Genomic DNA, 25,946 nt, shown 5'->3' with positions numbered 1-25,946 from the left:
TTGTTTGTTTTTGCTGTTGAGTCACTTAATTTTCTTATATATTCTAAATATTAACCCCTTGTCAGATGTATAATTTGCAAATATTTTCTTCTATTATGTATGTTGTATCTTCACTCTGCTAATAGTTTTCTTTGCTGTGCAAAAGTTTTTGTTTGGGCAAAAGTTTGACGTAATATTATTTGTCTATTTTTGCTTTTTCTGCCTATGCTTTTGAAGTCTTAAAGAATTCTTGCCCAGCCTAAAGTTGTGAAGAATTTCCTCTGTTTTCTTCTAGCAGTTTAATCAATTTTTTCACTTTTTATATGTCTATTTAGATTGTCTATTTTTTCCTGAGCCAGTTTTATGGGTAATCTTTTTATTTTCACCCTATTTGTGACTTTGAATAGAAAAATGTGTATTTTGTTGATAGAAGATAGTTAGATCCATTATCCATTTTGCCAATCTCTGTGTTATAGAGTCTGATTCCTTTTTGATGTTTGACTACTGGCAGGTTTTAAACTACACTACTCCTGTCTTCCTTTTTGCCTCATTTATAGGCCAGCTGATAAGAAAGCCTTCCTTAACACTGGTGGAAAGTTTAAGCCATACAAGCCCTGATCATTCAAAGGAACCACCACCTCAGTCTCACTCCCTAACCACCATAAAATCCTAATCTCCCTGCTGTCCCAAGCTATTATTGGACCTGCTCAAGAGCCTGCCAAGCTTTCCCAAGAACTCCTCATTATGTAAATAATAGAATCTGGCTCTTGGTGTATGTGTAGTATCATCAGCCTTGATAGCTGAGCAAATTTGGGGTGGGTGGATTCACCCTGTTTCTGCAGAATGGCCACCACACTCCGGCTTTTGATGGAAATGTTTAGTCTAATTAAATTTAATGTAATACATTTAATGCAATTACTGATATGTTCAGATTGACATTTGCCATTTTGCTAACTATATTTTGTATGTCATATCTTTTTTGTTTCTTACTGCTTATATGTCTTATACATTTTTATATTCTTACTGCTTTCTTTACTGCTTTTATATTTTTTACAGAGTACCATTTTTGGTCCCTCATTGTTTTTTTAATCATATTTTTGGGGTGATTTTCTTAGTGGTTGCCCAGAAAATTACAATTACCATCTTAATTTAAAATAATCTAGTTCAGATTAATATTAACAATTTCAGTAGTATACAAAAACTTTGTTCCAATATAGGTTTGTTCTCTTCCCCTTCCTTCATGCTATTATTGTAATATAAATTGCATCTTTATATATTATAAAGTCACTAGTGGTGCAGCTCTATATTTACTGCTTTATGCAGTTGTCATTTATATGAGATATGAGAAGAAAAGATTCACAAACAAAAAATACTTGCATATTTTCTATGTATTTACTTATGTCATTGCTTTTTCTGGTACTCTTTATTCTATCTATCAGGTGATTTCAAGTTACTGTTTAATGTCTAACATGAAGATTTCTTTAATATTTCTTGACAGATATGCTAGTGATTAATTCTTGTAGTATTTTATATTCTGGGAATGCCCTAATTTCTTCTTAATTCTTGAAAGGTAGCTTTTGTGGATTTAAAATTCTTGGTTAATGATCTGCACATTGAATATATCATCCCACTGCCTTCTGGCCTCTATAGTTTCTGATGAGAAGTCAGCTGTTAATTGTATTGAGCATCTCTTATATGTGATGAGTCACTTTCGTGCTACTCCTTTCAAGATTCTCTCTTCATCTTTGGCTCTCAACAGTTTGACTATAATATGTCTAGGTGTAGATCTCTTTGAATTTATCATAACTTGGAGTTTTTGAACATGTTGAATGTGTATATTAATGCTTTTAAAATCAAATTTGGGAAGTTTTGACCATTATTTGTTCAAATATTCTTTCAGTCCTTGTCTATATCTTCACCATAGGGTATTTCATTTGATCCCATGGCTTTAAATGGACTCCATATACCTATGATGACCAAAGTCATATCACCAATCCTGACCCTCCAGACACATATTCAGCTGCCATCTTGACCTCAGTTTTTGAACATCTAATAGACAGCTCAAATGTTTAATGAGCAGAACAGAACCATTAATTTCCATCTCCAAACCTATCCTTCCCCCAAGACTCCCCTACTCCTTATTGGCAACTCTATCCATCTAATTGCCCAAGCCAAAAACCTGGGAGTCACCTGCAACTTCTCTCTTTTCTGCAGTTACCTATCTGATCCATCACCAAGAACTATTTTGTCCAAAACAGTACATTTTAGACTTAGCATCCAAACTATATTGCTAATCTGTTGACTTTTCTCCACTTCTGTTGCACCTCCAGTCCTAGGCACCATCCTTTCTTCTAGACTACTGTAATTATTCTGCTAACTGACCTCTTTGATTCTACTCCTTCTTTCTATATAATCAATTCTTCATGGCAGCCAGAGTGCTCTTTAAAACATAGACCAGATCAAGTTACTTCCTTGCTTGAAGCCCTCCAATGGCTTTCCACTGTACAAAAATAAAAATTAAAAATAAAAAGGAAGCCACACTTCTTACCTTGACCCGCTACACCCCATGTATCCAGCTCCTGTCCACCTCCGAGCCTTATCTCATATTCCTTCCCATTCCTTCTACTCCAGCCATATTGGCCTTCTCTCTGCTCCTGGAACATACATCAGGCATCCCCACACAGGGGCCTTTGCACTTGCCAGAATTATCTAACTTTATAGCTCACACATTACCTCTTTGCAGTCACCTTTTCTGCATCTCTAAATAATTTATATTCCCTCACTCCACTCCTTACCACTCCAAGATGTCCCTCCACTGTGTTATCTTAGTTACAGATATAACAAAAACATTTTCTTATTCATAATTTATGATTTTACTTTGCATTGCTCCTCTCTACTTTTACTCTTAACTCTAATATCAGAATTCCTATACTGTTAATGGTGCCTGGCACCTACTAGGCTTCAGTAAACCGATTTGGGGTGAATAAGTGAATGAATGGGTACATTTTACTTTTCAGCTTATTTTAAGTGAGAAGGAGGGCTGGGCATGCAGGGATGCAGGTCTACCCCCTCCACAGTACATTTTCAACATGGGAAGAAGCTGCTGCCCTTCCCACAGTGACTGCATTTCATGCCTTTCTCTCTGCTTACTGGCATGTCCTTATCAGTGGGAATTCTGAAGAGAAGACACAATTCTTGTTCATGGAGAAAAGTTATCTTTCTTGAGAACACATAGAAGTTGGAGAACAACGTAAGGCAAAAGGTTTACTGGGATGGATGGAATTGAGGGCAAACATGTTTGGGTTAGACCAGTGGTCCCCAAGCACCGGCCAGCTCCATCAGAGTCCCCCAAGAAAGCTTGGAAGCAATTCACATTTAGTAGACTGAGCTCTGGAAATTCAGAATTGAGAAACCTGAAGCAGGGCTCAGGAATCTGAATTCTTATAAAAGTTTCCCAGAGGATACTGATAATTGACAGGATTGGGAACCTCTGGTCTGTCTCATTTGATCCCATGGATTTAAATGGAATCCATATACCTATAATGACCAAGGGCCTAGGCCAAGAGACTTGGGGATGACTCAGCTCTTGATTGGTGTGTGGTAGGATTTAGATAGTTGGGAGGAAGGGGGAAGGTCAGCCCAGATGAGAACTAGAAGGAGAGGAGGAATCAGAGCTTAGAAGTGGGAGCAGCAGAGCTAGGGATGGGAAGCAGGGGGCTGTCAGCAATGATGTCCCTCTCTCTGCCTGCCAGTGGCCCGGTACCGTGTGACTGTGTGCACAGGTGAACTTGAAGGTGCTGGGACCGATGCCAACGTCTATCTCTGCCTTTTTGGTGATGTGGGGGACACGGGGGAACGGCTGCTCTACAACTGCAGGAATAACACAGACCTGTTTGAAAAGGGCAATGTAAGTTACAGCAATGTGCCCCACTCATCCCCTTCCTCCCAGTTCCCTTCCCATGTTCCCTCGTCTTCCCTGCCCTGTTAAAGTTGAGCTGATGCTGGTCCTGGGGCCTCAGACATCAGGAGCCTCACTCTGGGTAAGGGGGCGGGGAACTGGGGAATCCCAGCAGAGCCACTGGGAGGGCACAGCAATGCCTAGTGTATTTGGTTCCTGAGTATCTGGCCCGCCCTGATTCCCTGATATGCATGGACACCTGTTGGACTCCTGGGTCTGTACAGCAGGGAGTGGAAGAGCCACCTTAGAGGGATTATGGTTCTCCCCCACCCCTGAGCTTTGAGAAGAGAGCAGAACAGAAGGACACTGGGAAGCAGCAGCAGCATCTTTCTTACCTCAGGGGTGGGCGGAGAGGGAAAGATGCCGGGCACTGTGGACTAGAGGACCTGGGCTGGAGAAAGCTGGGCCCCCAGGGGCCAATGTGGGAACTTGGCATTCTCTCCCATGGCATGACCATTGCAGGCATCTTGTTCATGACCTTTAGGAAAGAGAAATCAAGAAAGACCCTAAAGATGGGGTGGGAGAACTTGCTTCTGTTGCTAGCCTCATTACAGTTGTGTTGGGTGTTCCCCCTGTTTCCCCAGCCATCACATGGGTGTTTTGGGGAGGAGGCTGTGGAAGCAGTGGGGAAAGAGCTAGGCAAGTTTGAGGCAAACCCAGCCTTGGGCTACCTGCTTCATTCTCCTGAGCCTCAGTTTCCTCATGCCTGAAATGGGGAAAGGATGCCTACCTGTGGTGGGCTGTTGTGAGCATTTGGGGCAGTGGATGTACCGTCTCTGAGGTCAGATCTGGCCCACAGCACACAGTGGTTGCTGAGTACAGAGTCGTTGTTGCAGTGAAGTGAGGCCAAGGGAGCTCAGCAGGGTGAAGGGGATTTGCAGACAACTGCTCTATCTCCTTCCTCTGCCACCACTTCCTTGGTGAGGTCAGGGAAAGCCCTGGAATTCCAGTGAAGGCCTCTCTCTGAGGCCAATCCAGGCTGGCTCGATTCTTGGGATCATGGCCACTTGAAGGCTGCAGTGGCAAAAATAATCTGAGCAGGATGTTGTGGGTGGACTCAGGTTCATTTGAGGAGAGGAGGTAGCGATGCCTTTACTTCACATAGCTTTTTAAATTTCCTCTCTCCTTCCCACCCACCCACCTTTCTCTCCAGCCTTCCCTACTCTTTCCTCCTACATCTTCTGACGCCTTCGTCCATCAATCCCACCTTCAGTGTTTCTGTCCCTGAAGGCTCCCAGGTGTGCTCATGTACACTTGGAAACTCTGTTGCCCCTACTGCAGTTATGCTGCCTCAGTGGTGGGCAAAACTATACAATTAGCAAGACTACTTAGTCCCCGTAATCAATTCTAATCATTTCCCTCCTTGGAAGGGGCCCAGTATCCCTCTAGAGCAAGGAGCCAGAGGAGATTTGCCAAGGAATTAGCTCATGATAAATGATTGGTGACTGACAACAGCTTAACTTGTTTATTTTCCCAGAGGAAGCTGCCTTTTGAAAGGAGAGCTGGAAACTTGACATTGGATGATATTCCAGTGGAAGAAATTGGGGGTGGGTGTGAGCTGTTCTTTATAGGTAGCTCCTGTCCCATGTGTGAAAGAGGAGTTGCCTAACCCATCAGCTCTGGATTTTCTGATATCTGAGCTTATGTCTTCCCTTGGTGTTTGGGTCCTGGGGTAGCCACTGTCCAACTGGCCTTGTGGTTTCCCCCCACAAGGCTGACGAGTTCACTATCGAGTCTGTCACCATGCGGAATGTGAGGCGGGTGAGGATCAGACACGATGGCAAAGGCTCCGGCAGCGGCTGGTACCTGGACAGAGTGCTGGTGAGAGAGGAGGGGCAGCCTGAGAGCGACAACGTGGAGTTCCCATGTCTCAGGTACATGCGTCCTGCCTGCTGGTGTTTTCTCCAGCTTAGGTTATGATCCCTGCGTTTTGGGAAGACCCAGCCCTACTACCATGACCAGCAAGCAAAACAGTGGCTTAAGGTTATAGCTGGTGCAAGAAAGAGGTGAGTGACCTCGCTGGTGGTGCTTAGACCTGAGCCTCACATTCCCTTCTCACCCCCTACCACCGTGATGAACACCACTGTGGCGTGTTCCAATGTGCTGCTAGTTTCCTCTATTTAAGCACCAAAATGTGGGTGCTTGTTCATGATAAAATTTGGCAATTCCTGAATTTAGGTGAAAGTTAGTTCAGGGAGTTAGTTGCAGATTGAATTAAACTTTTAAATCGAAAGGTTTTTTTTAATTTAAATAACTTTCTGACCATACCTCTTCCCTGTTAACTTCTTTTCAAGGTATCTTACCTTGTTTTCCTTTCTGCAATTTATTCATGAGATAAAGTTTCCTTTCTCTTTTTGCTTAAGCATTTGGGCTCCCATTGACTTAAAGAAGTCCCTGATAGATTTTAGAATGAGCAATACCAGTGTTTTTCATGTCATCATGGTGGCTCTCCACATTTTATGTGGTAATGTCTGGAGGATTCACACTGTATGATTGACTTGGGGCCTTGGACTGACCCGGCTCTGCAAATCTCAGTTCCAGTGCTGAGTTCTGTATGTAGAGATGAGTTGCTATGTGTCCACTTTATTAGGGCTGGTCCAGGGCTCCTCAAGGGTAGCTACACTGAGGACAGCCCTCCTTTGAGTGGATGAGGGTGAGTTGCACAGCTGCCCAGTAATGAGTGTGTTGCTCTTCCTCTTACCATGAACGCAGATGTACTCACATGCATGCCTGTGCCTACAGGCGCACACACACAGGCACACATCTGCTGCAGCTGAATTACTTAGCACCCCACCAACCCAGGCCCAGTAGTTTCCCAGCCACGGAGGGCCACTGGGAGGGCTCCATAGGTCAATGATTGTGAAACAGATTTTGTCAATGACAAAGAGCTCTACAGTCTTCTACATATAGCACTGTTTGTATTACAAGGAACTACATTGAAAAGGTAAGTAATAATGCAGGCAGCTCCAAGTGAGTGGCACTAACAGAGGGCAGGCCAGGCAGGCTTCCAGGAAGAGATGGAAGTGCACCTGGGCCTGGAAGGGAGGTCAGAGAGTGGACACAGGGAGAGGAAAAGGGAGGGTGGGCCACCTAGGCTGAAGAAATGGCATGAGGCATGAGCAAGGGGCTGAGGGGGTGGCTCATCCAGAGGTTGGCAAGGGGTGCCTGGCATGTGGGGAAGGAGTGAGAAGGCTGGGGTGGGAGAGGGTGGAGTGTGAACCCTCAGTCTCCTAAGCCACGGGGGAAGCGGGGTGTGGGGGACGAGTACAGCCTCGCTTCAAGTCATTACTGGTGTTTTCACCCCCATCCTGGATCAGAGGCTGACTGGCTGGATGCCAGATGGAAGAGCTTGCATTGTTTTATTCCTGTCTATTCAAAATATATTTATACCTACTATATACTTACTCCCTGTCCTCATGGAGTTTATAGTCTAGAGGGAAACTAGACTAAAAGCAAGTGAATAAAGCCAGAATGACACACTGTGAAGAGTGGCGTGGAGGAAACACACAACGGTGCAGGGGCTGGAGCCGGGGCTAGAAATGGGAAAGGCCTGTCTGCAGAGGGACGTTGAGGCTGGCCTCCCGTGGAATGAAGAGGAGAGCACCGGGGAAAGGACTGGAGTGTTCTGGAGTCCAGCAAGACAGGCAGGTAGATGGAGGCCACTGTCCGGCAGGGCGAGGGAGACTCTTGCATGCGAGGAAGGCCTGTCTGGCCTCTGGGGATAGGACAGGGCCCAGGGAGGAGGGGAGAGCAGTAGGAGATTTTGGGGAGTTGATGACAGCATGTGTTCATGTTCCAGGGCTGTAACAAAGTGCACAGACTGGGTGACTTAAATGACAGAAACATAATGTCTCACAGTTTCGGAGGCCAGAAGTCCAAAATCAAGGTGTCAGCCAGGCTGCACCCCTCAGAAGGCGCTAGGGAAGGATCTGACCCGGGCCTATGTCCTCACCCCAGCAGCCTCCGGAGTTCACTGGCTTGTGATTGGCCACCTTCTCTCTGCGCCTCCTCACAGCATCTTCCTCTATATATATCTGTGTCCAAATTTTCCCTTTTCATAAGGATACCAGTCAGATTAGATGAGGGGTCACCCTAATGACCTTATTTTAATTTGGTTACATTTGCAATGACCCTATTTCCAAATAAGGTCACATTCTGAGGTACCGGAGGTTAGGACTTAAATGTATGAATGGGGTGGGGTGGGGGGACACAATTGAGTTCACCACATGGCAGCTTGGCCCTTAGTGGTGGCAGTGAAGGTGGTGAGACGGGGCTTATTGTACACCAGAGAGGACCCTGGAGGGGTTCATGGGCCTTGCCCATAAGAGACAGAGAAAGGGCCAGAACTGAAAGCCCCAGGCTTTTGCCTTTGATAGGTGGGTTGAAGGTCATGCCCTTTACTGAAATGGGGATCCTGGGGAGGGAGAGCTGAGGGGTGGGGACGAGGTTGGACTCTGGAGGTCTAGTTGGGATGTGTTTGGTTTTCAATGCAGAGTTAGGCCTTGAGAAATGAATTCAGAGAATAAGAGCATAGAGCTAGAATTTAAAGCCAGGGAACTGCAGGAGATCCTTTAGGGAGAGTGTGGATAAAGAAAACAGTGAGGGCCGAGCCCTGGGGCAGGCCAGGAGAAGGAGCCTGGAAAGGGGAAGAGGAAGAAGTTGGTGTGTGCACACTGCATTGTCACATGCATGGTGCTGGGGGAGCTGGGAACCAGAAGTCTAGCCGTCCACCTGCTGTGTGACTTTGACCCAATCCCTTGTCTGGTCTTCTGCACCTTCCTGGCCAGCATGTGTCTTATGGTGAGGTTGAGGGTATTGTACTTTGAAAGGAGCCCATTAAAGACACAGTGGTGCTGATGATGCTGATGGCTGGGCGGAAGAGAAGCGGAGGCCTCAAACACTCCAGAGTCCTCCCTGCCCCCAAACACTTAACAGTGCATGCATTTTCTTTTTTTTTTTTTTAGAAAATGGGTTCTTATGTCTTGCTGACACATGTAGTGATGGCATTTGCCAACTCAGGACCCAGGGGACTTGGAAAAATCAGGAACTGGAGCCTGAGCATGCACACTGCTTCTTTCTTCACCTGAGCTGTTATTTTAACTCTGTTGGAGAGGAGGACAAACCAGGTCTATTTATCAGAATTTCTGCTAGGATCAGGTGTGCGTGTGTGTGTGTGTATGTGTACACAAACACACTCCTGTGAGCTCAGAGAAAGAGTAATAAAATCACCACCAGACTGACTTATCCTTTTAGCAACATCTCACTCTGAAACTGGGCTGAAGTGTTTGAAGCTGAAAGAAACTGGCTATATTTGGAAATATCTATTAATACCCTGAAAGTATTTAGGTGGAAACAAAATGACAAGTCATGGTTTCCTTTTGCTGCTGGGGAGGGCCTGGGGGTGGATAAGTGGTGGAGAATGAAGGGAGCACAGGTAAGATTTTCAGATGGCCGAGGGCTTGCTGACTCTCCACACTTCCCTGCCCTGTGAATGCGTTGCCCAGGCCTACTTCTCAACCTTCTCCTCTGCAGTCTCCATGCCAGGGTGACCTCAGCTGGACAGATGGAGTGGGAGGCTGTTAACGGGTTGATTTTAGGGACTCCAGCAGCCCTGAGTTCCCAAATCCCCCTGTCATTAATGCCTAGGATTTCACCATTGCATCCTCATGTCTTGGAGTCTCCAACGGTTTTCTTATGTTCTAGATTCACAGCACCAAAGCCCTTGGGAAAAATAACAGCCTAGTTGTTGTCTAACATTTTAGTGTTAGCTAATAGCCAACTGAGAGCAAGGTCTCATGGGAATGTCAGATCTTGTGTTTTGGGAAGGAGGATGAAAGAGAAGGTTTGAGAGAGACCACAGCATTGCCTCCGTCAGCCTTGGGGAGAGGGGTGGTCTATTAGCAGAGAGTATTGCAGTTTGGGGATGCCTGAACTCCATGCCAGGGAGGCTATGGAGGAATTAGTTCCTTGGCTTCTTTTACAGGCTCTGTAGCCAGGGAGTTGCCTCCCTCTCAGTAGGGTAATGGAGTGGGCTGCAACAACCAGTACCAATACATAGACAAATGGGAGGTGGTTTGGTTGAGAGACAAATGTCTTGTTTTCCTCAGTATCCTGGGGAACAATGAACGGTATCTATTCTGCTGCCATGGGCCCCGTCATAAACCATCCTGAGTGCTGGGGCTTAGAAAACTCATGCTTGCATGATTGATTTCTCAGGCTGAGTCTCCGTGCCCAGTGTGATAGGTGCTTTTCAGGTAAATTGCCCCATACCTTTCCCCCTGGTGGATGACCAGCCGAGAGCTGGGACCGTGGCTCACTCCAACATGTTGAAGAGTCACAGCTATCAAACCGCAGCCCTGCAGAGCACAGCCCCAGCTTCTCCTGGAAGGCAATTCTCATTTATCTCTGAGGACTCAGATCACTGAGCCCTTCTCATTTCCCTCAACTCTTGCAGCACTTACTCTGGTCCAATACCTATCCTGGTCTTGGTCTTCAGTGCCTCAGCTGGTCTATCCTGTCTTTTTTTTTTTTTTGAGACGGAGTCTCACCCTGTCGCCCAGGCTGGAGTGCAGTGGCACAATCTCTGCTCACTGCAAGCTCCGCCTCCTGGGTTCACACAATTCTCCTGCCTCAGCCTCCCGAGTAGCTGGGACTACAGGCGCCCACCACCACACCTGGCTAATTTTTTTGTTTTTCAGTAGAGACGGGGTTTCACTGTGTTAGCCAGGATGGTCTTCATCTCCTGACCTCGTGATCCACCCGCCTGGCCTATCCTGTCTTCTTAAGCAGGCTGCCGACAGCCTGGGCTGGGCCTTACGTATCCTAGCATATCTTCTCTGCCATCTCCCCACCCCAGAGCCCTCAGCACAGTGCCATGAGGATGGAAAGCTCTTAGAAAAAGAGGTGCTTGTTTTCTATGCTAATGATGGCTTTCAGGACAGACTTTTGACAGTGACTGCCAAGGCCCTACATCATGTGACCTGTCCCCTCTCCAGCTTCCTCTGCCAGCTCTCTACCTGTTGTTCACTGCATCCCATCCACATGGTCCTGTTTCAACTCCTGGGGGCTCTGTTCCATCCCAGGATATGTTGCTTCCTCTGGGATACTCTTCCCTTTTCTCCTGGTCTCCTTCCCAAGACCATGTGACATCATCCTACCCATTCCCCAAGGAGTTCCCTGCCCTCCTTCCAATCTCAGCCAAACACCACTGCCTCCGGGAAGTCCTCCTTTCCCACTCCAGGCTAGGATGTTTTGCTAGATGCTCCCATAGAATCATTTCACTTTGCTAAAGTCAAAGCTCTGGGCCTCCATAGTGACTCTGCATGAATGGGTGAAGCTTTGATTGTCTGCCTGCTCCACCCAAAGAGCTAACATTCCCCCATTTGCCCACCAGGTGGTTGGACAAGGATAAGGATGATGGGCAGCTGGTCCGAGAGTTGCTACCCAGTGACAGCAGCGCGACACTGAAGAGTGAGTTGTCCTGATGACCAGGTGCTGGGTGTGCCCTTGGTGAGACAGGGGCCTTCCCTCAGCTAAGCCCTTCAAGACAACACGAGCACTTCATGTTTCACAGAGGTGGCAGTGGGGAGGGAGGAGAGGGAGGCTCCGAGGGAGTGTCTGGAGAGTTCCTGCCTGTGCTCCTGCACACAGTCTCTTTGTGGCCTCAAGTGTGAGGCCCTGAATGCATATGGGTCAACGAGAGTGATGAGCAGTAATGCTGGCCAACGGTGCCAAGCATTGGCAGTACCTGTCATTCAGGCCTTAAGAAGAGAAATATTTTGAAGAGACTGTAAAATAGGGACTTTAAAAATGCCAAGTATCATCTTGGAGGCCTTAGAGTTTTCCTTACTGGTGACATTTCTTCCATTGCTTTGGTTTGATCATGAGCTTTAGACAAAATTAAAAGAAACTTATCTCTAGAATCCTTGACATTACCAACACCTCATGTTTGTCATTTATTATCTCATTTGAGCTCTGCAATAATCCCAGAAGATGGTCAGGGTTGATGTTGTCCATGGGTCAGATGGAGAAACTTAGAACTGGAAGAGCTGAAGATGTTTTTATTTTTGTTTATTTGTTTATTTTTGAAACAGGGTCTTACTCTGTCAACGAGGCTGGAGTGCAGTGGTGTGATTTTGGCTCATTGCAGCCTCAGCCTCCTAGGCTCAGGTGATCCTCCTGTCTCAGCCTCCTGAGTAGCTAGGGCAATAGGTGTACATCACCACACCTGGCTAATTTTTATATTTTTTTCTACAGATGGGGTCTCTTTATGTTGTCCAGGCTGGTCTCAAACTCCTGGGTTCAAATGATCCACCCACCTTGGCCATCCAAAGTGCTGGGATTAGAGGCATGAGCCACGGCACCCGGCAGCTAAAGATATTTGTATCTGACCTCTTCTAAGGTCAGACTGCTGACTTTGAACTAGAGTGTCCCATTTCTGGTCTCAGAATTACAGAATTTAAGATCTGGGAAGGATCCCAGGAGATAAGATGCCTGTGGTAAAAGGACCCCTATTCCCCCCCCACAACCCCAGCAAACCCAGTTGTGTAGTCATTGATGGGGCTGGAACCAGTACCCAGGGTATCTCTGTCTATGTCACTGTCCTTCCCAGTCCAGCAAGCCCCTATTTCACCATGTGGACAGGACCTCCTGACCCCCTGCTTCCTCAGTCAGAGCGTCTGAAAGCGTTTTGATCAAGCTTGTCCAACCCACAGCCCGCACGCATGTGGCCCACGACGGCTTTGAATGTGGCCCAACACAAATTTGTAAACTTTCTTAAAACATAAAACTTTTTTGCAATTTTTTTAACTCATCAGCTATCATTTGTATTAGTGTATTTTTTTGTGTGGCCCAAGACAATTCTTCTTCTTCCAATGTGGCCCAGGGAAACCAAAAGATTGAACACCCCTGGTTGAGATGGAAAATAGTACAAGAAAGAGGTCTCCTTCCCAGTCTCTGCTACTACATCTTTCAGCAAGAACAGAGGCCATTTCCTCAAGTGCCCTTGGGTGGCACTAATGGAGCTGATCTGGAGCAGACCTGCAGGTCTGGCCTTCCCCAGGGCTGGTCCCTAGGCAAGGTGTGCTCAGCTGACTTTCTCCAAATCCTTCTGCCTAGTGGGAGGACCCTATGGTGTCAGTGAGTGGCAGGCCTGGGAGTGAGCATCACTCACCTTTCCAGTGCTTCCTCCTCTTTGCCCAAGACACACACCCAGGAACAAGCCTGGAGGACTTGGGGTCTTGCCTTGTATTATTCCAGGACTCACCTTTTCCTCGGGTGTTTTTGTCCCTGAAGACCGATAATGCAGACATTCCTGGCTGATAAAATGGAGTGACACCCTCGTGGTGGCTCAGTGAAGAGCAGGGGGCTTCAAGTCCACATGAGAGTTTCACTCCTGGCGACCTCTTAACTGTTGCCATCTTGCACCAAACACATGACATTCTGAGGCTCAGATTCCTTGCCTGTGAAACTGGGGTCAGAATCCTTAGCAATAATACCATGTGTATAATGCTCTAGACACTGTCTGGAAAGGTTGATCCTTCCTTTGTCTCAGTTTCCTTGCCCACTGTCAGAGAAGCTAGACCAGATGATTGTGGGAGATCTTTTCAGGCTCTTACGTTTTGATGTTCTTGCTTGTGATTTACACGCTTTCCTGCTCTAAGCCCATTCACACCTTCTGGAGCAGACAGAGAACCTACTAGAATTCTGCCATTACAGTTGAGGAGACCTCACAGAGATGGAAGGAACCCCTGCCCCAAGTTGCAGGGCTGCTTAGAACAGGAGCCTGGATTTTCAATTCCCAGCATGTGTTCCCCGCAAACCTCCAGCTCCAGGCTGCCCTCCTATACAGGCATCCTGCTTCCTGTCACCCCCTGCACTAACCCCTTCCCTTCCTCCCTCTGCCTTGGGCTGTTCAGACTTTCGCTATCACATCAGCTTGAAGACTGGGGATGTCTCTGGGGCCAGCACGGATTCTAGAGTCTACATCAAGCTCTATGGGGATAAATCTGACACCATCAAGCAAGTTCTTCTTGTCTCTGACAACAACCTCAAAGACTACTTTGAACGTGGCCGGGTGGATGAGTTCACCCTCGAGACCCTGAACATTGGAAATGTAAGTCTCCTTCCCAAGACCATGTGACATCATCCCACCCATTTCCGAACACACATTCACACGTGTCCACACACAGACACACACGCACACACTCATATACATAAGGGTAAACACATTTTGAAGAAAAAAAGCCCACTTGGGAATAGTGAGTGAGGTGTGTAGTTTTTTAGCTGTGACCTAGAGCAGCTGAAGATATGTAAACAGTAGTGATACTTCCAGAGCCTCTTTGGGGGTGGAATGTGTATTTTTAGTGGCATTACCTCACCATTTTATTTACCTACATATCCAAGACCAATGTACCTGGGTCACAGACACTGGAGAAGGAGACACTGAACGCAGGGAAGGAAAAGAGAAGGGAGGACTAAGAAAAGGGGCTAAAAATACTTCCTAATTTCAAACTTGAGTGTGCATCAGAATTGGGGCCAGGAAGCTTGTTTCAGTGCACACTTCTGGTCCACACCTGAGAGATTCTGTCTTGGGAGATGGAACCCAAGAGCCTCCAGATCAAGGCTCCAGGTGACTCTGCTGCAAGTGGTCTAAGCACTTCATCAAAGAGAAAGCTGAACAGTAAAGCAGCAAAGACAGACTTTAATCAGTAATCTACCACTGCCATCAGGAAAAGAGGCCAGTGTGAACTGAACCCAACTTAGGTTTGTGCAGAGGTTTGCAAACCTCTTTAAAGGGAGGATGAGGGAATAAGGGGAGGGTAATCAGGGGCTCAGTAGAGTCAGGGGAAAAACACAAAAAGCAGTAATGGGGAGGTCAGCACATGTGGGTTGTGGAACCCATCTGGGTTTGCTAACTGATGCTTTATGGCATGAGGGTCTTATCCTCCAAGAGTCTGGCAGACAGAAGCCCTACCCTCAGGTGTTGGCTGGAACCAACAGTAAATTATTTTGACAGCCTTGAGTTTTCTAAGGCAAGCACAGTAAGGGGGATTAGGGTCACCCTAGGGATGTGGCCTTGAGCTGTTAGAAACTGTGTTAGTGTTTTGTTCAAGTCTTTATAGGCCAAGATTGAGGCTGAGAAAGGGTTCAGGAGCCTGGCTAGAGTTTGGCCAAGGTGAGAATCTTCCTTGACATCACCTGGAGAAACACAGTTCTAAATCTTGGACTTGAGGATTGGGGATGTCTCTAGAAATGCCTGAGCTGGGATTTTTGTTACTACCTGCTGCTCCCAGGGTGTGGCTTGGTGGAAATGGAGATGGTAACAAGCCCTCTACCTGGAACCTCATCTTTCCTGCCCCTTCCCTCTCTGGGAGTCCCACCCTATTTCAGGTCCTGGGAATCTCTTCTCCCATCAAAACTCACTCCAGGGAAAGATCTCATGTTAGTCATTTATACCTTGAGGTTAATGAACTTAAATCAATGTTTTCATTTATCAAGATGTATTTACATTTTAAGCTGAATCAATAATTGCAGAGTGAAAATGCTGTTCCCTTTACTAAAGGATTTTGGGCAGCAGCTGGCGGGTAAGTTAGACCTCTAGGAAGAGTAGGGTGGCAGTGGGAGGGCATTTAAGCTTCTTCCTGAGTTTCTGAAACCCCCTCAACAAGCAGCGTGGCCAAGAGGCTGGGAGCATGGGCTCTGGCTGCCAACCGCATATTTGAGACCCATTTCCACTTACCTGCCATATGTAAGTTATTTAACCTCTGTTTGCCTCCATTTTCTCATTCATAACAACATGAGATCCTAATGGGGTTGCTATTAGCATTAAATATGTGAATAACACCCACATGCTCATACTAAGTGCTGAGTAAATGCTACTGAACAATTAGTCTATGTCAGGTGTGAAGTGTTGTAGAACTGAGCTAGTGTCTGCCCTTAGGGAGCATCCAGTCATATCAGACACTTACCTCTGTCTTTACCCTTTCAGCCAATCCCTCCCTGGGACTTTCACAGTCCTGGCACCACAGAAGAACAACAAAACTCTTCCCTGTCCCTTGACATGCACACAGAGGGCTCTCAGGCTTTGTAAGCTTAGCTGGTTTTCTTCTGATAATTCCAGGGGACTGGGCTGCATGCACTTAGCTCTGACGTTGTTGCCATTACCAGCTGCAAAGAGGCACTTAGGACTCAGAAGAGCAAGAGCAGGCTCGCATGGACAGTTTTCTAAATCTGGCCTTTTGGCACCAGACTCATGGCTAACATCACCTCTTCAAACCATTGCAGAGAGAATCTCAGGGCTGGAAGGGTTCTCAAAGGCCATCTGATAATTCCATCTGATGTTAAAATTGCTCTGTATACAGAATTTCAAAAAGAAAAAACATAAAAGCAATCTAAACATTGAAAAACCAAGTACATATAAGGTTGGTGATATGATCATCTGCACTCCCCTATATGTTGCCCATGGGGGCAAAGATGTTAAAATGCAAAATCGCAAAGCAATTATAGAGTGTTACTGGAAAAAGAAAAGTGTTCCTTGGGTCCAAGAGTGAGCAGAGGAATTGGACACAGAACTGCAGAGTCCTGAGAGGTTGCCTGCATAGTCTGTCACCTTCAGGATGGGTGATATTCTGTCACCTTCAGGATGGGTATGTTGAAGAAATGCAGAAATATATACAACTGTGTATTGTTCAAAACCAAACCAAATCAATAACACAGTTATTGGAAGGTGATGGCAAACATTTTAAACATTTGCTTTCTTACATGGCCATGACCTAACATGACTAAGTACTAGTGGAGCTTTCAAATTTTGTGTCACCTCCACTCCCCTCTTGTTTCTCACTATGGCCCTGGGAGGTGTGCTGGGCTTAGGAGAAGGGAATGGTGGCTACAGGCAGGTGAGGTGATGCCCTGGTGCCCCAGCTGGCTGATGGTGGGGCAGGAATGGGATTCCAGCTTTCTCATGGATCTTCCCTCTCCTGGGGACTGGAGACCTGGGTTGGGTTTTGTGCTGGTGTTTGGGGAGGTAGGGATGGGATCATGGAGGTTTCTACACACTGGCTCCTTGCTCACCCTCACTCGGGTTTCCTTCAGATCAACCGGCTGGTGATTGGGCATGACAGCAGCGGCATGCATGCCAGCTGGTTCCTGGGCAGCGTTCAGATCCGTGTGCCCCGTCAAGGCAAGCAGTACACCTTTCCCGCCAACCGCTGGCTGGACAAGAACCAGGCTGACGGGCGCCTGGAGGTGGAGCTGTATCCCAGCGAGGTGGTGGAGATCCAGAAATGTATGGAGGAGGCTGTGGTGGGACCACCCATTGTTTCCCATGGGGGATGGGGCTGAGGGGAATGAGGAGGGACCATGGGGCAAAGTAGGTCTTGCTGACAAGTGCTGCTGGTAGGGTCCTGCAGGGAGAAAATGGGGGCTTTCACTGCTTCTGGTACTATGGTTCTTGCAGGAAAGAAGGGCTCATTTTATAGATGAGGAAACTGAGGACCCAATGGATGAAATACTTTTTTCTGGAATAAAGGCAGCAAATGACTTTATTAGGAAATGCACACTCAACCCTGTATAGGAGTTTGAGACCTAGTTCATGTCTTCTGCGATGAAGACTGGCTGAGGAGACAAAACTCTTTATTCATTCATTTATTCAAAAAAAATACACAGTCAGCCCTCCACATCCATGGGTTGTGCATTGGTGGATTCAATCGAGGATCAAAAACATTTGGAAAAAAATTACATCTGTACTGAACATATACAGACTTTTTTCCTTGTCATTATTCCCTAACAGTACAGTATAACAACTATTTATATAGCATTTACCTTGTATTAGGTATTATAAGTAACCTAGAGATATTTAAAGTGTATAGGAGGATGTGTGTAGGTTATATACAAATACTATGCCATTTTATATGAGGGGCTTGAGCATCCTCAGATTCGGGTATGCTTGGGGGTTCTGGAACCTGTCCCTGCAGATACTGAGGAATGACAGTCTATTGAGGGTTTCTCTCTGCCAGCACTGCTCTGAGCTTTGTGGAGGCAGCTGTGAGCAAAACGAACAAAACCCTTGTGCTCACAGGCTTTATATTCCACAGGGGAGACAGACAATAATAGGATAATGCGAATGAACAGCCAAGAGGAACATGAAACAGGATAAAGGGTTAGCAATGGTGTGGGGGAAGGGCCTTTTTGGATAGGATGATGACATTTCTGAGGAGGAAGACAGTGGGACCAAAGCCTGGCACAGAGAATGTCCCTTCTCAACTCTGCATTTTTTTTTTTTTGAGACAGAGCCTTACTCTGTTGCCCAGGCTGGAGTGCAGTGGCACAATCTCAGCTCACTGCAACCTCCTCCCGGGTTCAAGCGATTCTCCTGCCTCAGCCTCCTGAGTAGCTGGGACTACAGGTGTATGCCCCCACACCCGGCTAATTTTTGTATTTTTAGTAGAGATGGGGTTTCACCATGTTGGCCAGGCTGGTCTCCAACTCCTGACCCCCAGTGATCCACCCACCTTGGGCTCCCAAAGTGCTGGCATTATAGACGTGAGCCACTACGACTGGCCTCACCTCTGCATTTCTACGTTGGCCCTGAAAGCAACTGCCCAAGGCTCACTTCCACAGCAGCTTCCCTGAGAGGGAACCCCAGTGTGAAAGCACCTTTCCTGCTCCCAGAACTCTTTGAATATCTTTTCGTGTGTGTGTCTAATCTGAAGCAACCTGCAAGTTCCTTTAGGGCTGTTATATACACACGCTTTGTAATGGCACTTGCCAGTATGAGAATCAACTCCTTCCCTCATTTTATAAATCAACACTGGATTCCATCAGAGTAGTATAGATACTAATCAAGAAGATAAAGATAAAGATAAAAAAGCAATAGTTCCCTTACCTACCTCTTCCCCTTACCCCACCCCTCTTCTTCAATGCCAACAACCTTACTTTAGATTTTTCCTCTAAAATTTAGCTCCATATTTTTAAACAGTATACCTATCAATTTTTATTTATTTAGTTTTTAGAGACAGGATGTTGCTCTGGCACCCAGGCTGGAGTGCAGTGACACAATCATAACTCATTGCAGCCTTGACTCCCAGGCTCAAGCGATCCCCCTGCCTCAGCCTCTTGAGTAGCTGGGACTACAGGCACGTGCCACCACACCCCTCAATTTTTATTTTTATTTTATTTTTGTAGAGATGGGGATCTTGTTGTGTTGCCCAGGCTGATCTTGAACTCCTGGCCTCAAGCAATCCTTCTGCCTCAGTGGATTTACAAAGCAGTGGAATTACAGGCCTGAACCACCGTGCCTGGCCTCAATTTTTTAATTTTACAGTCTTAGACGTTATCTATTGACTTCCTACTATGAAAGAGGATTTAGCTCTTTTAACATACACAGGCACTTGTATGGGCCCTCATGTGTGCGTGTGTGCGTGCACACACACACACACACTCTCTCTCTTCCCCTCCTTCCAGCCTTCAAAACAGCTAAATCAGTGTTCAATTTTTATATTATTATAAGTATGTCAATATTATTCACTGCTGAATCACTGCCTTATGATAATTGCTTTTCGTCTTTTGTAGAGCTTGTTTTTTCTGGAGTGAGTCTCCTTTTTCGATGGATCGCTCTCTCTGCGCTCACTGCTCTCTGCATTACTGTGCTAGGGCTGCCTCATCACTGTGGACTCACCTGGTCTCTCCACATCCCTGGTGTCTCTCCACATCCCTGGTGTCTCTCTGTGTGCCACAATTTCCTTTTCTTTTTTTTTTTTTTTTTTTTTTTTTTTGAGACGGAGTCTCGCTGTGTCTCCCAGGTTGGAGTGCAGTGGCGCGATCTCGGCTCACTGCAAGCTCCGCCTCCCGGGTTCACGCCATTCTCCTGCCTCAGCCTCCCAAGTAGCTGGGACTACAGGCGCCCGCCAACACGCCCGGCTAATTTTTTGTAATTTTAGTAGAAACGGGGTTTCACCGTGTTAGCCAAGATGGTCTCGATCTCCTGACCTCGTGATCCGCCCGTCTCGGCCTCCCAAAGTGCTAGGATTACAGGCGTGAGCCACCGCGCCCGGCCCACAATTTCCTTTTCTTATAAGGACGCCAATCAGCTTGGATTAGGGCCTGCCCTTGGGGGTCTCATTTAAACTAGTCACCTCTTTAAAGACTCTATCTCCAGATATAGTTACATTCTGAGGTATTGGGGTTAGTGGCTTCAACATAAGCATTTTGGGGGGCCTAATCACTCCTTAAAGGTCCCACCTTTTAATACGGTTACAATGGCAATGACATTTCAGCATGAGTTTTGGAGAGGACAAACATGCAAACTGTAGCAGGCAGGCACACAGCAGGGATCGCCAGCTGGTATGTGACTCCTCCTCCTTCCTGGTGCGTGTGGTGCAGAGGATGACTGGGGTGTGTGTCTGATTGCTTAGATTTGGCATTTCCACCACTTATTCTCCTCTAAGCTTCACTTTGTTTACCTGCAAAATGGGAATGATTGTGCTTACTCAGGGTGTTGAGGAGAGGATTAGATAAGTGAATGACTGTAAAGCGCCAGGCACCTGGAACAGGCTCAGGAAAGGTTTGTTTTGTTACTATCATTGTTATTGTTATTATTACTAAATGTTCCACTTCTTCTGCACGTGCCCACCCAGTGGTCCACTATGAGGTTGAGATTTGGACAGGAGATGTGGGTGGCGCAGGCACCAGTGCCCGAGTCTACATGCAGATCTATGGAGAGAAAGGCAAGACAGAAGTGCTCTTCCTCTCCAGCCGCTCAAAAGTTTTTGAACGGGCCTCCAAGGACACATTCCAGGTATGTGGAGTCGAGGAGCGGGGGTGCCAACAGCAGGCTCAGTGGACACCAAGATGCTTCCCTGGGTGTACTAATTTCCTCAGTCAATATTCACCCGAGAATGGGCTGCCTCCCTCCAGTTGGGTGGAAAATGCTTCCTCTCTCCAGACCTGAGCTTTCGGCCTAAAATGAGGGGATTGGACTAGATCAGTGATTCCCACCCCTGGCCTCATGTTACAATCACCTGGGGAGCTTTAAGAAAAAAGTGCTGCCTGGTGCACGCCCCACACCAGGCAAATCAGAACCTCTGGGGATGGGATATATTTTCTGGGTGTACGTTGAAAAGCTCCTCCAGGGATACTAACATGCTGCCGACCCGGAGAACCATGGGAGCAGGTGATTCTAATCTTGCAAAAGATGACACTAAGGCTGCAGTTCCTCCACTCATTCCCAGCCCTGTGGCCTCTGAGTCTACAGTTCTCTCAAGCCTGATGTCAAGGAAATGCTTCCCAGCCAAGACACTGAGAGACTTGGAATTTTATGGCTGTTTCCTGAGTATCCCAGGTCTCCGTTCTTCCTTTCCAAGTCTTTCAATAGAAGGAAAAAAGAGATAAGAATGTGGGCATGGTGTTGGCAAGAGAGGAGGATGCAAGGGTGGCGCCCCTTAGGAGAAACATGAATGTTTTATTATAGATATGACAATGTGTGTGCATGTGCAGATGTATGTGTGCAGGCAGCATGTTCATGCTGGGTGCCTTGTGTTTCTGCATGCCAGGAGCACCGTAGCCTTCAGCAAAGAGTCCTTACCCAGTGCCCAGGGAAGACAGTCCTGGCTGAACTGGGACCTGGGCCAGAGTCATAAGTGTCTGGAACATCAGAGCTGGAGGGAGCCTCATTGAGCCAGCCACCCTCATACACTGCTGAGGAGGCAGAGGACCAAGTATTTTAGCTCTCTGAGCCTCCACTTCCTCATCAGTTAAAACCTAGCTTTATAATACCTGCCCGGCTGGCTTCACAGTCCCTGTAATGATCAAGAGTCAATGTCAGGGAATGCACTTGGGATGGAGTGCCCAGTTATGGAGATGGAACTGGATAGCGTGTCTTCTGGATGCCAATTTACTGGATGTGGTGGTGGATGAAGGCACGGCTGGGCAGACAGATGTGGGGGAGGCCAGTGGTGCAGCAAGCTGGCCTCCTTGGCAAGGTTGATTGCAGGGGTGCTGTAACCTGGGAAATGCTGAAGAGGAGAGCTAATGCCCGGAAGAAGTGACTTACCAGGTCCAGAGCCTTTCTCCTAAGTAGCTGAGAAGTATAAATTCCACTCTCCCAGGGGCCCTGGGCTCTACCATGACTGGTAATTTTCTGGCAAAGGTGGTTTGTTGACTGCATTGTGGACTCATGAACAGGGGGTCAGAAGGCCTGAGTTCTCATCTAGGTCTGGACTTGAATTGTAGGACACTGTGGAACTCATGGGACAGCCTTGGCCTCAGTTTGCCCTGGCACTCAGTGAAAGAACTGGTGGGACAGGCTTTGAGAAGGATCAAACCCCAGACAGGGGCTCATCAGCATCAGGAAGCCTGGGAGGACTCTGACTAGAAACAACCCCCATGTGGGCCCTACCCTGAGTGCTGCAGGGGACGGACCAGACCCTACCTTAATGTGGGTCCTTCCTCAGAGCCTGGGGCTCAGGACAGAGCTCAGGTCTCATGATCTAGAGTCGATGATGCCATCAACACTGCCCTTTGGGCCAGTTATGTGCTATGCCCATCCTGGTAGAGACTGAAAATGATGGTCTCCGCCTTTAAGGAACTCATAATCAAGAGGGCAGAGACCAGCTTGTGAGGATGAAGAAGGCATCCAGGCCAAACCGGCACCAGAGCTAAACCCTGGACCCCCTCTCTGCTCTTGGGGAAGGGGCAGTCAGGCTGAGGCCATGTGCTCAGGGTTGGGGGAAGAGCGAGCTTGGGCCTCTGTGGGTGTGGGTGAAATTTTTGTTATTGAAAAAGAGCACTTTTGTTTTTTGCTTATTACGAAAGTTATATACGGTTAACACTGAAAATTTTTGTAAAGAGAACACAGAGGCACAAAGTTAAAAAAAGTGATGAAACACAGTAACCTGAATGAATAGATTTTAGCTGCAAGTAGAGGAGGGGGATAAAGGCAGGCCAAGTAAGGAAACTGTATGAGCCATGATAGGGACAGAAATCATAGGAATGAGGCGCGCGCGCGCGTGCGTGTGTGTGTGTATACATGCAGGCATGTGTGTTTAAGAGAGAAGAAGAGGGAGACCAGCTTGCCCACACAGAAGTTGGAAGAAATAAACTTGGTTGGAGGATGGGGCCAGGTAATCCCAGGGGACCCAGGACAGGTGTGGCCAGAGAGAGGGAGGTGGTGGAAGGATCTGAGCACAGAGGCCCCAGCCCTCTCCATCCTGCAGCTTAGCAAACAGGCCTTGTGCCTGGCTCTTTGTTGGGCGGGGGTGTTGGGGGCGTTGGGGAGGACGCTGGGGCCACGACAGCCGCTGCCCTGCCCTTTGAACAGCTTGAGGCGGCCGACGTGGGCGAGGTCTATAAGCTCCGGCTCGGGCACACGGGCGAGGGCTTTGGGCCCAGCTGGTTCGTGGACACCGTGTGGCTGCGGCACCTGGTGGTGCGGGAGGTGGACCTCACGCCGGAGGAGGAGGCCCGGAAGAAGAAGGAGAAGGACAAGCTGCGGCAGCTGCTCAAGAAGGAGCGGCTGAAGGCCAAGCTGCAGAGGAAGAAGAAGAAGAGGAAGGGCAGCGACGAAGAGGACGAGGGGGAGGAAGAGGAGTCGTCCTCATCAGAGGAGTCCTCGTCAGAGGAGGAGGAGGAGACGGAAGAAGAGGAGGAAGAGGAGGAGTTTGGGCCGGGGATGCAGGAGGTGATTGAGCAGCACAAGTTCGAAGCCCACCGCTGGCTGGCCCGGGGCAAGGAGGACAACGAACTTGTCGTGGAGTTGGTGCCAGCTGGCAAGCCGGGTCCTGAGCGTAAGCGGGTCGTGGGGGGTGGGGGTGGGGGAGGTGGGAGGGGTGGGGAGGGAGTGGTCAGACAGTTCCCCTAAAGGGAGCCCACTGGGGGCAGGGGGCCTAGATCCCCCTCACGTGGAGGCCAAATAGGTGGGCACCCATCATGGTTCCCAAATAGCTCTCTTGACCTGTGTGTGAAATGCCACCATTGACACTGCTGTTTGGGGATAAGCATGTCGCTTGTCCTGAGGTTCTCAGGAAGAATTGATGACTTTGGGAGGAGCCCTGATATGACTCAATACAACTGACTGAGGGGTCATGAGGTAGGAGGGCTGCCTGCTGGCTTCATGGTGAAGGAGTCTTGGGTTGGGAGTGTGGGCAGTTTCAGTCCCAGGTTAGTGTAGATGCATCTGAAGATCCCTCTGTTCTAGGATCTGGCTGGATCTGAGAGGCTGTGCCTCAGGTCCAAACACCCCATGGCCCTGAGGCCCTCCACACTGCATCTTTCTGTGTCTCCAGGAAACACCTATGAGGTTCAGGTGGTCACGGGGAATGTGCCCAAGGCCGGCACTGATGCTAACGTCTACCTAACCATCTACGGCGAGGAGTATGGAGACACGGGCGAACGACCCCTGAAGAAGTCAGACAAGTCCAACAAATTTGAGCAGGGGCAGGTAGGGTGAGGGTCTCTGGCCCCTGGGTGGGGGCTGTGGGTTTGGTGCCCTCTGAGATTCCCATGGCAGCCCATCGCAGCACAATGGCTGCTGTGTCTGGCAGTGTGACTTCTTCATCCCACCAGGTTTCATGGCAGTACCTCTTCAGTAACACTGATACTTTGTGGAGGGGTTATGAGAGAATTGCAGGCAGGGCCCCAGCACCTGGAGCCCATGGGCCAGCTGACCCACAGGAACAAACAGAGAATGGCGTTGAGTGGCAGATGCTGAGGCACTTGGTAGGGATGCGGGGGTTCAAGAGGAAGTCCTCGCCGCAAGATGGTGTCTTGGGGGAAAACTAGGGGGAGGGAGCAACTTAAACTGGGCCTTGGCAGGTGAGTATGGTGTAGACATATAAAGGCAACAGTGGAAGATGTTCTCAGAAGATGGAACCACATGAGCAAAGATATGGAGGTGGAAATGGGGGAGGCCAGTTTAGGACAGTGTGTCTTCCAGCTGAGCTGTGGTCAGTGCTAAGCCCCAGTGGATAAGCTTGGATAAGAACAATTTAGGGTATGGGGTGGGTGGGGTCATGAGAGGCTTAAGAGACAAGCTGAGAAGCCAGAACTGTATCCTAATGCAGTGGGAATCCATGAAAAGAAATACACATACCTTACTCTTCCAGGTGTAGTGGGAAAATCATGAAAAATAAAGCCGTCATCTTTGCCCTTCAAGATTTTATAATATCCCCTGGCTAGAAAACTATCTCTTATCTCACCCTTCCCATTCCTGCCTCTACCCGAAAGCCAAATTCTCTCATTAACACAGATTTTTTAAAAATGAACTAAATTAATTAACATATTTCTGGGCTCATTTCTTGATTTATTTCAGGGGCCCCCTGCTTTTTCTTTAAAGAATCTTCCCCTTGACTTGAGGATGTAGTTTATTTCTGCGTTTCAGTGTTCTCCTTTAAAAATTATAGCCACATATTTCTGGATTAGGAAAAAATTTCTATAGAGGACTACATAACTTGTGCAACTGGTAAAATTTGAACATGGACTGTATATTATATAATAGCATTATGTTGACGTTAAGTTTTCTGAATTGGATCATTCTAGTGTGATTATATGAGAATATCCTTGTTCTTGGGAAATCCATGTTGAAGAATTTAGGGATGAAGAATCATGGTATCTGCCACTTACTTTCAAATGATTTAGAAAAACATAGAGCAAGAGAGAGAGTGCAAGAGAGATGACAGAGTGAGAAAGCAAATGTTACAAATAAGTGCAGAATCTAAATGAAGGCATATGAACTTTCATCATACTATTTCTGAAAGTTTTCTGTAGATTTAAAATCTTTTTCAAAATTAAGAGTCAAAAAAGTTATATCCAAGAAGGCCCCATTTACTTATAGGTTCCTGGTGTGGTCTGCTTCCTCCCGTGCATACAGCAGTGTGTGCATTCACATGGTGTGATCCATATGGCCCTCTTCACACCTAAATGGTGGGCAAATCCGTCTTCAGTTTCTGACAGTCACTTTGGATTTGCACAGCACCAGCTCATAGCAGGTACTTAATACAAATATGTGATTGAAGCA

General features: G+C 47.5%; 1 protein-coding gene across 6 annotated transcripts in view; it reads left to right on the top strand.

Moving 5' to 3' along the window:
• LOXHD1 (lipoxygenase homology PLAT domains 1) overlaps positions 1-25,946 on the top strand; it is a 181,154-nt gene that overhangs the window by 73,813 nt on the left and 81,395 nt on the right. For 3 of the 6 annotated variants that reach the window (XM_008955622.4, XM_055102498.2, XM_063597263.1), the window contains 8 exons: positions 3,732-3,886; positions 5,651-5,811; positions 11,331-11,407; positions 13,855-14,051; positions 17,030-17,222; positions 20,572-20,732; positions 23,253-23,718; positions 24,217-24,371. In XM_008955622.4, coding sequence (XP_008953870.3) covers positions 3,732-3,886; positions 5,651-5,811; positions 11,331-11,407; positions 13,855-14,051; positions 17,030-17,222; positions 20,572-20,732; positions 23,253-23,718; positions 24,217-24,371 — 1,565 coding nt within the window. Of the gene's footprint in view, positions 1-3,731; positions 3,887-5,650; positions 5,812-11,330; positions 11,408-13,854; positions 14,052-17,029; positions 17,223-20,571; positions 20,733-23,252; positions 23,719-24,216; positions 24,372-24,492; positions 24,650-25,946 lie in introns of those variants that run through there. The other 3 variants (XM_055102495.2, XM_034943612.3, XM_034943611.3) reach the window with 2 other exon arrangements.

The sequence above is a fragment of the Pan paniscus genome, chromosome 17, assembly GCF_029289425.2.
Source record: "Pan paniscus chromosome 17, NHGRI_mPanPan1-v2.0_pri, whole genome shotgun sequence".
Taxonomy (NCBI): domain Eukaryota; kingdom Metazoa; phylum Chordata; class Mammalia; order Primates; family Hominidae; genus Pan; species Pan paniscus.
Note: the sequence above shows the minus strand (reverse complement) of the source record. Positions and strands in the feature narration are given on the sequence as shown.